The following is a 15,948-nucleotide window of genomic DNA, read 5'->3' as shown; positions in this document are numbered from 1 at the left end:
CATTATCTATTCGCTTATCAGTTATATCTTAGGCTTAAGTCAAGACGACCCAGCTTGTTTAGTCACCATGATACGGGCAATGTAGACCTAAATATGATTTTGAAATATAACAACTCCAACTATATTGAATTTTCCTTCGTAAAAGTAATTGTCCAACAAACAGATTTTTTTTTTATACAAAAAGGATTTTGAACACATGAAAATTATTTGAAACGAATTTCAAAAAATTCAAACGCAAGTCGTATGCGCAATGCGAAGATAGTCAGTTTCAATAAGAACTTCGAAAATGTAAGGAACATAGTAAGAGGAGCACGGTATGTTTTAGATAAGGTTTATTACTTACTTCGTCTTGGAGTATGGTGATGACGGTGATGATGTCTTGTGATTCCTGTTAGGATGTGTGTGCCTGTTCGCATTAGTGTCGAGGCCGCCGCCCGGCGATATCTTGCCGGCGAGTGCGTTCAATGAATGTAGCATGGCGGGCGGCGGCCGCTGGGTTCCTAGCGGCCTGGTCACGGTGAAGCCTCACCTCCGTTTGCGACTCTGCCGTTATCAACCGCCGGCTTATCTCCTGATAAGCGCGGGGGCACACCCGCCCCTCGCGTCATCGCCACCTGACACACACACACACACACACGTCCCCGATGTTTGCTTATATTTCGTCAAGGGTCAGCGTCCTGTCCTGCTGTAACACCTTCCCATATTTTAGTTTTGATTTCAACGGCACTATCACTTTATAAACTTCGGTCCATATCACAGTTCTACTGAGCTAGTTCTTCCTGAGAATATTTTTCATTTGGTACAGTTGCGATATTTCATTTATATATCAAAATTGTTTTTGTATTGAGTCCTTAAATATTGCAAAAACTTAATAAAAGTTATATACATAGCGCCTGCTCTAAATTTGACAGCAATCGAATACAAGAGGCCGTAAATGAGGTAATATAATAAAATATCATTTTGTGAGATACGAGGTAATATAAAAAGAAAAGTTACGAACAATAAAACATAATATCATTATAGAAAGAATTTTTATTGTCCTGCCAACAGGATATATCTTTTGTATAAAACAGTTTTTATATAAAAAATTTTTGTTTGGAGAAAATTCTTATTTAATATACGAATTATATAAAGCATAAAGTATGAACTTTAAACTCTTTTTCAACGTCAGCGAAAGGTTAAAGCGCTAATTTGTGTTTTAATTCGATTACAGCATTTCAACAGATAATAGTTTTCGCTTGGGTCTGTTGCCAAATGCTGAGTAGTTCTGTACATTTGCCAAGCATGAATGTACTTTGTATTTACTTTACTAAACCAGACAAATTAACCGTTAAAATGTAAAGAATGAAATTAAGAATTTTATTTAAAGAGTTGACAATTTTTGGCATCTCGTTATGCAGGGAAATATTAAATGTCGAGTTTAAATTTAGAATAGTTTAATATTCTGTAACACAAATATTTTCTGCGTTATTGCATTGCTTAAGTTTAAAATTGTTTTTGTGACAAAATTAAATCACAAGAACATTGTAATGCGAATTTTTAACGTAGTTTGTAATTTCAAATCGGTTTTTACGACACTAAATTGCCGCTAAGGGGTTGTGACTGTGGGGTAGGGGTAGGGGTGGGGTCCGGGAATTATCCGCACCGCGAATTATGTGAAACGTAAATTGCCATTTTTTTTTCATCAGGCACGCGAATCCCGACGACGACGGCGTCACGAAACCGGCGCTCACCCTTCTAAGCGTTTGAAATGCTCAGCCAACGAGCGGGCTGAATTTTTTTCGTGAATTTCCCCATTTGATTGCCATATTTTCGACGAAGCTTTTAATAAAGGTTATTGTCAGTATTTCGAGGACACGAATGGATTTTCCTGGCATTTCGTCGTAAATTGAAAAGCTATTTATGCTACATTATGAGTCTGGATACTAAACAAGCCGTAATTTCATGCAGTATGTTTTATAGTTCTATATATTTTTTGGGAGTTTATATTTAAAACATATAATAATCATAACAAACATTCGTGAAACTATTTTTTTTTAATTCGTATGTAGTAAAATTTTTGTTAATACTTTGGCCAATTTCATACAAAAGTTACTTTAATAAAGTAAATGTCGTTCGAGCTCCTAAATGATGAATACAATAGATAATTTTTGAGCAAAGAATATTCATTGTAATAAAGTACACTTAAAAATCTCCTACAGAATACCCAACAAAATTAAAAGGACAATAAAACCTCCTTCATTTTTAAAATAGATGAAAGTGGTATTCCGTTGGCTTTGGCTTGTCAACAGTAATTATTTGTTTATTAAACTCTTCCGGAACAGCTGCAGTGGGTCAGTTGAGCGCAAACTTGTTCAGAAATAAAGTTACGACCACCAAGTGGTGACTGGAGTGCCGTCTTCATGGCGTCTTGCATACAAATGTCTCTAGATGAGGTCGAGACGACTTAAAGTAAAGGCTTAACTGCATAACTAACATTTTATATTAAGATATGAATATTTTTTCTTTATATGCATTCGTTTTTAAATATATTTGTATGTTCGTTCAATTAATAAAAAACAACCTGGATTACAAACCTCATCCAGCTTAAACATTATCCACGTCAAAGCGGGTCTCGTTTTGGCGCGAACAAGGACTTTGCAAGGTTCGTCCAGGCACTGGAGAATTTCATTAATTTTCATTCGCAAAACTTTCGCCTTGTGTCTGTGATGAGTTATTATATTTTGAATTTCAATATTTCGGTGGACAAAAAGCCTTTATGTAAAATGTTTGACTTCCAAAACTATCTTAATGGGATATTTTAATATTCGACTATTTTATTATTCGATATAAATTTTCATAACTACATTTTTGGACCTCTATTTGCAGTAATAATTAATATCATTACAGATTTTTAAAATTTTCAAAGGAAATATCAAAATATTTGTGAACATAATATGAAAGTAACAAAAGTTTTTACTACTTACTAACTGAATACTAATAGAAACATCGACAATTACTTTCAGTCATCATTAAATACAAAACCAATCAAACTTCCCCGATATAACTTTCCGGAAGCAATAAGTTATAAACTAATGTACTTCAATGAAGCAGAAAATTGATACAGCTGTAACACCACTAACACAATTTGTATAATTGTTGAAGTGTTAATATATAATGTATAACATTTTCATATAAAAATAAAACGTTTCCTATATTAGGTACTTTAAACAAACGTTAATCCTTACCAAATGTTAAACGCGCAACTGATCAAAAGAAGCTCTGTCAATAAAACACAAGATACGCCCCAAGCCGGGGGTATTTCCCAGCAATTATTCAACAAATTAGGAGCACACAACCTTTAACGGGGGGTCGTGAGCCGCGGAAACGTAATTTCCTCCCCGCAATGTTTTCCTGCCGCTAGTAACCCGCTACCGCCTTGCTACGGACGTAATTTAAATGTACGCACTATTTGTTCATGTTTGCGATGCAGGTGCAGTCAGTTACAAATGCTCTGTGTATAGAATATTCTGTGTGGGACCGCACAGACAACTATCTACCGAACGACAATAATTAATTATGCTCAACGGTTAATAAACACGTGATTGCTTTTTCAACCTCATTCCATTCTGACAGTTTGATTATTATAAGAACTCTTTCACTTGCATTAAGTGTTATATTTATATAAAATGAAGAGAGTGCATTTTTAAACCACTAATAGCTGAGTGCTATTTGTATATCATATTACAAAATATCATCGCAATTTTTTAAACGGCTACAATCAATTAAAATGAAAACAAATTTTAAAATATTTTAACATTTATGTTACGCGACTCGTGTTTTTCAAACCAAGCTTGACTTGTTTTTCCAGGTGTCTGTATATGACGGCGTGTTATTTCTTCAAGTATATGGTTTGTCGTTTGTTTGTAACATATTCAAATAATAATGAGAGCCTTGTTACATACATATATCTATGCGTATAGATTTAGAATGTCATCAATATTTAATTTCTGATACTCTCTTTGTTTAAATTTATATTTTATTTAAAAATAAATAGAATCGGTTTTATGAAAGCGTTTGTTATAATCAGAATTCAATGAAATATTTAATACACGCTTAATATCGAGTCCAATTTACAAATTCACAATCGGATAAGCAATAATGAGCCAATTAAGAAATAAGTGATACGTACCTATGACTATATGATGATATTTTTATGATTATATTAATGGGATATATATTTTAATATTTAATATCTTATTTAACAAGGTACTGCTCGGTCATATTTTTGTTTTACATTGGACCTGATAGTTACCAAGATATACGACATTAAAGAAATTAAATATCCCTTTAATGTTCCCGAAACCAAGTCATGTTTCACGATATTAATTAGTTAGTGAAGTATAATTTTTTAATTCATTATAAGACTTTCGCAAGTATTCATTTAAATGAAACTAATATTTTCGGATTTTTTAAAACTACATACTTTGGTAACTAATTTCGGTTACTTTGCAGCGCCATCGTGACGTCGAGAGAAAAGTCGGAAGTGTATAGTTTTTAAAAATAATAAAATACGCGTACTAATTCGAAAATATTAGTTTCATTAATACATTATAGTTAATATAGCAGAGTGGAAGTGGTAAATTTTGGATAATATTTTTATAATGAGTTAGCAAAGTAAAAATCTCAAACATATTTATTTCTATAAAAATAGTCATAGTAACGAATATTATATTATATAAGAAAATACTTCAATAATATAACATCGATTATAATAACCAAGTACACTCGCGTTAGTGAGGTTTGGTGTGGCCCCGTTTCACATTTTACGCATTGACAAACGAATGAGCAATCATCAGGCAATTTGTGCGTCTGCTTGATTCAAACGGCTCGCAGGGTTATATTAATTGGTTCCTGACGCAACAGATCATAGTTTATTTCGCGATATTTGTATGTGTGTGCGAGGCTTTAACGCAACTTGTGTGCTGTTATATTAACGAAGTTGTTTGGATTTAAAAATATTTCAAATGTATTTTTTTATACCCATTCGATTTTTTTTGATGAATGGGTTGAAACCAATATATTTGTAGCCTCAATACTATTTATGGCATCTAAACAATTTTCTCAAATAACTAATCGGACTCAAATTTTTCTTCTGTTTTTTGACATGTTATTTTTAAAAAGAGATAAAAAATCTAAAATATTGCATGACACATAAGTTGATTTTTAAGTTAATATAATTCATTTTGTTAATAATATGAGCATATCAGTATGTATATTATATACTACATCGTCCCGGTAGACACTCGTATATAAGGATTACAGTTTATCCCGAGAGAGACGAGCTGTTTGTCTATTAGTTTTTAGCTACCAATCAAATATACTCCAGACTGGTTAAAGGTTCCCCTAAATTTACAGTTAATTAACTTATATTTACGTAAGAGGCAATTACAACTTGCTTTAGAGATCTGGAGTACTGCCTTAGAAAGGTATGTATCTATTTTTGGGTATGTTTATGGGAGGCCATGTGTACTGTTACAATATCCTCTTAAGGATAACTCACGGAACACGCGAGATAACTTAAACGGCCATGCTTTAACGAACAATAATGTTTACGTAGCCCCAAAATTTTAATAATGGATCGGAGGTATTTATGTTTCTGATATTAAGTAATTAAGCGTATTTTGAGTATAAGCGAACCTTATACGAAATGTATATGTGTATCATTACAAATTAATTATTTGAGGATGATTTTAAGTGTGAGATATATTGGTTTTACAGTATATTTTATATTTGGTTATCCACTGCAAACACGCTCTGCAAAATTAAGGTGTCTGACGTATTCAGCAATCAAATCAGCAAAAATATAGGATTTTTAAAAAAGAAAGTAGAACACAAAGACAATTTTCGAATATTTGTTTGCCTATTTGTTCCGGCTTATCTCCGATATAGCCGGAAGGATATTAGCGGAACATGTATAGGTAGACATTAAAAGAAAAAAAAAACATGGAAATTATATCTGTTACAACGATTCTTAAATGAATTTTTGTTTAATTTAGTATGTCATGATGTTTTAGTAAATCAATTAAATAATAAACGTGATAACTTCAAGTATAGTTAGCCATAGTAGACTATAAAATCCGTTAGCGTAATTTCTAGACGTACCTAATGTTGTTGCTTCCTGTTTCTTAAATCGCCTTTAAACTTACGGCTTGGTCGCCTCGTTGGTTTCAAATTCATTTAGCCCCAAGTGTATTCTGGTTCCGGGTTTTGTAATTTAAATTCGTTTACTTTACATTTTAACTACATTCAAGATTTATTTTAAACCAAGCTGGGGGATGTTTAAACGCAAATTATTTTATTAAAAAAATCAAAACCCTCATTCATTAATCTAAACTCAGAACGTTAAGGTTTTCCTTTAGTATAATATAGACAAAACAGAATGAAGCCTTTGAAGTCGTCTCATATATGAAAATTAATGTTCATATATTTTATAACATAGGAACAAAGAAAAATCCTGGAAACTTTTAACGCATAAGTAAAGGGCACTCAATCAATTTGGAATGTCAAGAAAAAAACAGAGATATTCCGACAAGTTCTTGTTCGAAGCTCTTGTCGTAGGATGTTGTACGCAGGTCATAGTAGAGTGGTTGACAAACGACCTCAGGGTTGGCTATCCAAAGTTATGTTTATTTAACCATTTAATAATTTCTTAATGGACAATCTTATTAATTTTCAAATATAATTATAACTATTCCATTCTCTTAATGCGTTTTCTAATTATAAAAATTAATAGAACTACAACAATACTAGATAAATTAACTTCGACTATACAAACACATTTGACGAAGAAAACATTTCACTGAGAATTTAATATTATTTCCGATACTATATTTAGTATGAAGTGCCAACCCTATTGATTTGATCTTTTTTGTCTAAGGCTTTTGTCCCAGGATTAAGTGAGCACCTTATAGATTCGCTGACTCGACCTACATTGCAAAATACTTATAACATTCTACAAGCCACTACTGCTGTGACTATAAACACAATAAAAATAATGTATATCATTTAAAACTACATTTTTCATTTACATCGTTTTTTGATAATAAACGATGGACAAAAATTTAACAATATTGTAAAGAACAATTTTCATACTATTTTAGTAATTGCAATGAATGAGTTTTATTAAATGGCTTTCAAAAAATAAATGTTCTCTGATAACAAGGAAACAAGTATAAATGCTAACTAGACCAATAAAATGGTGAAGGGTCCACGATTTGGCGACAATATGGCTCGGTCGCACAACAATATCTTATTAAAACTTGTCGCGTGCTGACCGTTTGTTTGACTTGATTCGTATCCTGGATATTGTAGGAACGTCCGCAATTCACGGTGCATGAAACTCGCTAGCACCTACATCACGAAGCTTATTACAGATTTTACATATCCTTACTTTTAAAAACATATTACTTGTCCTCAAATTGAGACATTACTAGGTCAAATGAAAAGGCTTTCACTTCTCCGAAGTTCATCCCTTTTATTAATCAAACTGCTAAAATGATGGAGTTTGTTTAATTTTCTGCTTGTTTTATTCTTCAGATTGATATAATTATTATAGTAAGATCGTTAAATAAAGTCAGGTAATGTTTCGAAGTCAACGAGAGCTTCTTAAAAAACATATAGAATAAATATGACTAGCGAAATAGACAGATATACAATAGTTAACATGTAACTATATAGATAATGATATGATGATAATCCTTATTAGTAACCGGATTTACAAAAAGAAATGTATAAGTCAAAATATGAATATTTGTAAAAAAATACTCGTAGATAAATTTCGCATACACGTTAAATATCCGAAAAATACTTTCAATCTGTTAAACATTCTGTCAATATTAATACAGGACCATGGAGTCAGATGAGGCTCGCTAGATGATATTGTAATTGAAAGCCGCCAGCGGCAATTGAAAGATGAAAATTGATAAAGTTTCTACGAAAATTCAGTAGCCGTCGCCAAGTTGCCGACTCAGTAACAACGAGATCAATTTTAATGTTATATAGTTGGCGACCTCATAAATAGCTACTTTGGTAATTATACGAAATTTTGCTTCTAAACTTGAAAGTTTAATGAAATATTTAATTTTCTAAGTTGACTGCACACGATCAATGTGATCGTCATTGGTTAGGTTCGTTTACTAGAAAATAAGGAATACTTAAGTGTGCGGAGTGGAACTATTTCTTTGTTGAGAAAATTTTATTTTATTATTTAGTCGGAAAGTATCGAAGCCTCGAATAATAGTTGTACTTCTATTCATTTAAGTATATGTTTTTCACATGTTTCTATGATCTAAGAACCTTTTGATTTGACTTATTACAGTTCCACGAGTGATGCTGGGTACCTTATAATTTTCTAAATGAAAATTATAGTCAACTGGTCTTAGTGGTATCATAAACAGTCGTTGCCAGTAAATAGGATAGCTATAACATTCTTAGCATGAATTCAACATACCACATTGTCGAATATTAAGAGAAAAGAATATCCTACGTTAAGTCACGTCGAGTTTTTATCCGGTCAAATGAATGGAATTTTAATTAGAGAGACGTTAATTAAGGTGGCTTAAGGATGCGCCACTTCCAGTTTTCGCAGACAAAGTCGGAGTTTTTTTCTTATTCATCGTTCAATTTGTCCAATGCGAATACCGACTGTTGATTTTATTATTAATTTGATCACTTCGTGGTTAGTACTTAAACATATTCTAGTTTTTAAAAGCTTATAAGGAGAGGTTTCGTATTCGTATTTATATTTTTTTTGAATGTATATAATATTATTGACTCATTCAAGAAATTTCTGCCTGGAAGTTTTATTGTGAAAATTGTTAAAAGCCGATGATAGAATAAGATTTTGTAAAGAAAAGTCTGCAACATTTGAGATTCTGATTGAAATTTAATATTTTATTTATACTGTGAGAGTTAAATATAAAACAGTCCGTTTAAAATTGGTTAATAATGGTCTGCGTTGAAAGTTTCCACCAAAGCAAGTTTCATTTTGCGGCAATCCGTGAGAGGCCAGGGATATAATTACATTGCGGTAACAGGAAGAAGCCACCTTTTAACAAGGATCACTCTGCAATGCTTCGCGCAGTAAAATAATATAAACATTATTTAAATATATACTATTTCAAAAATACCGTTTACTTAAATATAATATAATTCAAATTCATATTAGACAATAGACAGTGTAGATTTCATCTCGAAATATTATTTATTCTTATCTATATAATTGTTTTGGAAAAGTAAAAAATTTTATTTTATTTATAAAACAACATAAGGGATAAAATAGAAATAGCTGAGTTTATAAATTTGCTTCGTCTGAACGTTCAAAAAACGGTTGGGTATAGGCCTTAATGGTTGTAATAATAGGGGCGCGCAGTTTCCGGTTCGAGATTAATGATCTCAGTTCAATTCCCGGACTACCAACATCCCATACCCACGGGGATCACGCGAATCTTTTTGAATCTAAGCTTAAAATTACAGCCTACATTTAAGATATATTTTTATTGGATTTAAACAAACCAATCAAATATACATTAATTATTTGATAGAAAATTGTTCACAGAAATGTGTTTTAAAATAAATCTTGGACACAGTTTGTTACGGAACTAAAATTTAAAAAATGCCGCATAATTTTATTCACGGCAGAAGTTCCTTAAAGTTGGATAGCACAGTCACACTGCTTATATAATAAACCCCTCATGCCCCTGGTCCCCGAGACCGACTGTAGACGAAAAGAAAACAACTTGTTTTTTCTACTTCTCACATTATGTAAATACGTACCGTTGAATTACTTTTTAGGCAATAAACGGATTGGGACTTCGTATACGAAAGGAAAAGAAAAGTGAGAATGGTCTGTTAAGTTTGTCATTTAACGTTTTTACTATAGCGTTAACACATCATATTCATGCTTAAGTAAGAATTACAATATGAATAACTACCTTTAGAAAAACTGTAGGATGATATTTGTTGGAGCATGTACGTCATGTTAAGTGCAATTAAGATTATAATCATCATTGATAGACGAATTTATGTTTTATATAGACATGACTATATAATAAGATACAATGATTTTAAGCTCTATCTGGCAGTTAAGTTTGATGATATTTCGTTAAGGTTGACACGTGCAAAATCTCATTTTGTATTCAAACAATAATTAAAGATAACTCGTAACCTTAATCGTAGCGAAAACTTGAAGCTATAACGGCTGGTAACGATTGTTGCGAGCCAAAAGCAGGTCATAAATTAGGGACTTGTGACTCGCTAGGAAACTTCAACTTGTACCAGCCAGTCTAAGGGCGGGACAGCGATAATGATTATGGTCGAAGTTCCCGCTTAACTGCCCTATTCTATGCGGATGGTGACAGAGATTAAATATTACTTTGATTTTGAACCTTATGTCATGCCACATAAAGTCGTCACAATACTGAAAATGCCAATGGTGACAATTTGTTCCGAATGTTGACCGAGTTCGCGAGATTGGATGTTATTGCCGGCGTCTATTGCAAGTTTCACTTCTATTGACGCTTGAATATTGTCCTTATATGTAAGTATATATGTTTTAATTTATAATAAGAAACCATTTTATAGAGGTATGAAGTTAATATATTAATACTATGTACATATCGCATAAAAAAGAAATCAAATTGTTTGTTATTAATATGTTACAGCGATTGTTATTTTTAATTAAAATATTTGTTTGGTATCTGCGAGTATTTTATATGGTTTGTGTTTTTGAACATAAATTTGAAACTTATTACTTTGTTTTCATTTTATTAGTATATGTGAAATGTATTTACAATATCAAAATCAGTATTTCTATCTTTAAACATTTCAGAATCAACTGATTAAATTACGTTTTTTTTACACATGTCTGAGAATAACAAAATCTCACACATTACATGTGTGCAAAACCGGAAGCAGAAACTACTAAATAAATTTTCAATGTCTATTTTCTTAATCATATATCTACCATGTAACATATGTAGCCTTAAATAAACGAGCACAACAAATACATAATATACTTTAATCAAAACTTGGTTTCATGCACAATTTGTTAACAACGACTGTTTTGTTAAATTCAAAGTTTGAAAGTTATTTCAGGCGCCGATTTCGAGTTGCTATTTCTTGAAAACTTTGAACATGTTCACGTTGTTGATGAATTCTGGATTAAAAAGTTTTCAGAAATTGAAATTTTTGCTATTTTAATTTACTTGAAATAACAAACAACAAAAGGAATCAAAAATATATAAGAACAATAATTTATAATTTAGAACAAATAAGATTGTAACTTTAATCAGATATTGATAGTGGACACAGTGGAACATGCTTCATTAGACTAAGCAATAGCCAGAAGCAAAAACTAGTATAATAAATAGCAAAGATAAAGCCTTATTTCACAAAAGGCAATTATTTATAGTAAACAAAACATTCAGTGGACCATTCAAGAGATACGGCCCGAGGCGCCGCGCTGGTACGGAGTGCGTAAATCACTTTTACAATGCCAGCCACTGAATTTTACTATTTATATTTCTCATTTGACCTCACTTATTCGCATCTATGTGTATTTGTCTATGTTCTGTCTATGTTCTCATCACTTCAACTATTCACCCAATACGCGAAGTGATCTTGGGATAGCTGTCATATATGTACGTAGATAACACGCTTGATTCATCTTGCTTTTTTGCTTATTAATTCTTAATAATTTTATATTTACATTTATTAAGAATGTACTTAAATACTTAAAATATTATTTTAGTAAAAAAGTCTTTAAATATTTTTCGACAGCTTATAATAATGATATGATTATCCATTCACTTTCCAATTAGGTATACACTTAAGTTCAGAAAAGAAAATTAGTTACCGAAGCAGACTGTTACCGTAACAAAGGGCAATATTTTTAATAAAAATTGTATGACTGCAAAAATTCAATCAGACTGCAATTGAAAAAGATATTTAAATAACAAGCAACGAAGACATGTTTTCCTATTTTCCATCTTTTGTGCTACTCTTATCCTAACAAGGCTGTGTACGGTTCGAGCGAAACATGAAGAAGCAAAGGAAGTAGACGTTGAATGAACGAATGAACGAAGGGTTCCTTCGGTCCGGTCTGCATTGTTTGCGTTCTTTACATTTTTCTTCTTAATTTTCCCTCTTCAAAGACTTCCCCGCTTCGTTGCACCCTAACGAGAGATCGAAACGTTCCGATTGTTTCCATTCAATAATCGAGGCTGTAGAAAAATAAAATATATATTTATAGCTAAATCCGCGATTGTCGCTATAGACTTTTAACTTTTATTCATTCGGTAATCGTCATAAAATTTTTAACAATTGAATACGAAGATAGATTTTTAATTCACAAAATGTTATAAGTATATTTAGTTTCACACAAATATTTTACAATAGCGAGTTTATGTTTATGTATCTCATCAGAGCTTTTGCAATTTTTGAGGCTTTTAGAATAATTCTACACTGAATATGCGATGTGACGATAAACGATGAGAAACTAGGAATTAGAAAAGCGGTTTTAAAAAAATATTATTGTTTACATAAAAGAGAGAGAGAACTTAAAAATAACTGAATAAAAAGACGCTTTTGTTATAATTTTATTTAGATAATTAATTATTTATACTCTTAATGAGAAATACCAGTATTAAGAGATTAGTAGTGATTTGCAATCAGCGAAGTAATCATTGAAATATTCATCGTTTTTCATTTACCACAATTTTTAAGTTGCCAAGATTGAGAAAGACTTTTAAAAATTAGCGGATCTCAGTGTACTAATGTTAAAACTTGACGGATTTTTCTGAGTGTGTGATAAATATGTGCCTTGAGTTAGTCATGCTATATCCAATAAAAACTTAGTTTGAGAGAAGTTTAGTATGTTAGAAAATCTATCGAGACAGTTAAATTCCTTTTATTATATAATGTGATTCTAGCATATTAATATTAAATTATAATGGCATTTCTGTTGAATTTCATATATAAAATATAAGCTGTAGTCTTCTATATAATATTTTAATTAAACGACAAATATTGAAAACCATTTTCCCATCAAATCGTTTATTAATAAAACGCAGCATTCATTGTAACCGATTTCATTTATATTGGTTACTTAACTCAGTCATCAGAGAATAGCGTGAAGAATGATACGTTATAATAAAATATTAGAAGCAAACCATCACGTCAATGTCCCCCGAGGGGACGCGAACGGGGCAACGGTTATTATGGAATCGAAATATATTTCCCATTTCTTCCTTCAACATAAATCTTAGGAAACAATAAAGATTATACGGAAAGAGAGAGGGAAACCAGAAAACGATTGGCCGCGACACAACTTAAATTAAATTAATAATTGAACAGCCCACTTTTGTCTTCTGAATAACAAAAGTTGGATTGCGTTCAGATAATTGACTTATACATAATTATTGAGCTTAGTTTTGTATTTGATTTTGATTTTAATAATGAAAATATAACAATTTCTGAAAGTCAAATCTTATAACATTATTAGCAATATAAATAAAGACACGATGGCTTGTGAAATAAATATTTTTGGAAGTTTTAAGTAAAACTTATTTTATTATTTGTTCAAACTTCAATAAATATTCATTAAAACTTAATTCATTACTTATTTATTTATTATAAACGGAGCTCTTGTTAGTATTGACCGCGGTCGAAAACTATAAATCGTAAGATGCCTGGAAGCCGAGTAGACAAAACAACGATTAATACAGCCGTTAAACTAACTACTGGTCATTTGTTACTGAGATATTAAGTCGGGTGCATAGTTTATTGCAATTTCGGCTGTTGATAGAAGTACTTCAATTTGTGTTTAGTGCTTTGTAAGCTACGGTTCTCTTTATGTTAATTGAATCATTTTGCAGTGTACTGTATTTAACGCTGTAGTTACTGTATAATCCTGGTTGTGCTTATACATTTATAAGATATATATATATAACACCTTATCAAGACGTTAAAGTTACGAAAACTTTAATAAACACCAAGATAGCGTATTTTTTCATCCCATTGTTTAAACACACATATTTCTAAAACTAATCAAGATACACTTAAATAACGAACTATTCTGTGTGAAATATAAAATCTAATATAATTCGGACAAAGCTGTTGGTTAGCACCAGTTAATTATTATTGTATATCTTGTTAAATTAAATTTGTATCATAAACATGAAATTCTCATTAACAGAGTCAGATATCAAACAAAGTTCCGAGGGCGGATAGTGAGTTTGAACTTAAGAAACGTCTTTCACACCGAGCCTGACATCTATTACAATACATCGAGGAGGCTTTTGTAATTATTTGTGATGTTACTTAATTTTATGATGTAAATCGCTATCTTTATTATAAAATACATTGATGGTATTATACTATGTAAGGTTTAAGTATCCAGAGTACTCGTACATACGATATCAAATGTGAGCAAACCTAAAATAATATCTCAGTTATTCAAAGGATGTACAAATCATCACGGTACTGTGCAAGGTAAATATCTTCTCTCACTCCTAATATTTTATTATAAAATATTACTAAAAATTATATATATTTGATATTGATCCTTATAATTTGTTATACCTATATTCGTCACTGACATAGTTTAAGTTTTATTAAAAGTTTTCACAGATTATTTAATTTAAAAACTCTTAAGTTTACTGCATAATTGATCTACTGTGTCGATTCTAAGGCTGACCCACAATTCGAGTATTTAACGCACGTAATACCGAAGGTAACATATCAAGTAGTAAGCGTTTCGGACATCGATACTGGTCCAATACAAACAGGCGTTTGTAGGCTGCAGATTGGTATTAGGATCACGGTACGGACAAATGAACTTTATGCGTCCTCTTTGATGTCAACATTCGTCCAGATTAATACAGACACTTCGATTGCATTAAATTTTATAACATTTTTTTTATAAAAACCATGTTTTTTGCATTATAACTTTTTATTAAAACCGATTTCAGATGTGTAACCGAGCGGACGTTTTCCAATTTGATGGTGTTTTATTTTTGTTATACACTTTAAAGAGCCATTGTGTGATATCGTCATATTTTACGTTTTATGTGATGTCAAAATGATTCTTTAATTTATATATGTGATTTAATTTGTTGGAGCGATTAAAGTAATTAAAACTACTTTGACTCTATAGGTAATGTTTATTGTTGTCTAATTATACAATTTTAAGATAATAAAATCGTATAAAATCACAAACACTGCTCCATAAAACGGTTAGTGTCCGTTAATTATTCATTTAACTGCCGAGCTTATTTATGAGGGCACCCTTAACACCCCCAGCTACGAAGCGCTACGCCGTAGCGGACCCGTAGCACAAGATTAATATTTATTTAAGGTGCTACATGTGTAGCATTTAGGTTACTTCTTTAATTTATTTTATTAAGAAAACAAAAGCATAAATAATGAATTTGGAATGTTTTAAAATAAATAAGTAAAACTATTAAGCGAGTTCTATGCAATAAAATTAACATTCAATAAAATAAGTATATTTTATTTCCAAGTTGGTTTACAAATCACAATTCTATTATATGTTAATTTTTAAAATAAAAAAAAAAAAAAATTTGGTACATTTTCAAAGTCTAGGTGACTTATGGTAATGTTATTTACTTATTCACTTTAAACGCCACCATCACAATTGTAAACGACAGTATTGCAACTGAGCAAGAAGCTAGCCTGCAGTATGCAGTGGGTTATTTAAAGAACACTCATTGTAAGCCATTAATTTGCCGCGTTAACACGAGCACCCCAATTATGTAACGATGGCTCCGAGCACTAATTTAGAGCCCGTTCTGGACTTTGGACTGGACTGGTTCATTTGCACTGGCTTGATAACTTGGCCATAATCGTTAAAATATATCAGCGCAACTTGATAATTCTAGTAAGCAA

General features: G+C 31.4%; 1 protein-coding gene across 6 annotated transcripts in view; it reads right to left on the bottom strand.

Moving 5' to 3' along the window:
- LOC116768754 (CUGBP Elav-like family member 2) overlaps nucleotides 1-15,948 on the bottom strand; it is a 202,225-nt gene that overhangs the window by 71,920 nt on the left and 114,357 nt on the right. For 4 of the 6 annotated variants that reach the window (XM_061524751.1, XM_061524740.1, XM_061524736.1 and 1 more), the window contains one exon: nucleotides 344-779. The exons of the other annotated variants lie outside the window; for them this stretch is intronic. In XM_061524751.1, coding sequence (XP_061380735.1) covers nucleotides 344-477 — 134 coding nt within the window. In that variant the 5' untranslated portion in view covers nucleotides 478-779. The remainder of the gene's footprint in view (nucleotides 1-343; nucleotides 780-15,948) is intronic. 6 annotated transcript variants of the gene reach the window in all.

This window comes from Danaus plexippus, chromosome 4 (genome assembly GCF_018135715.1).
Source record: "Danaus plexippus chromosome 4, MEX_DaPlex, whole genome shotgun sequence".
NCBI lineage: Eukaryota > Metazoa > Arthropoda > Insecta > Lepidoptera > Nymphalidae > Danaus > Danaus plexippus.
Note: the sequence above shows the minus strand (reverse complement) of the source record. Positions and strands in the feature narration are given on the sequence as shown.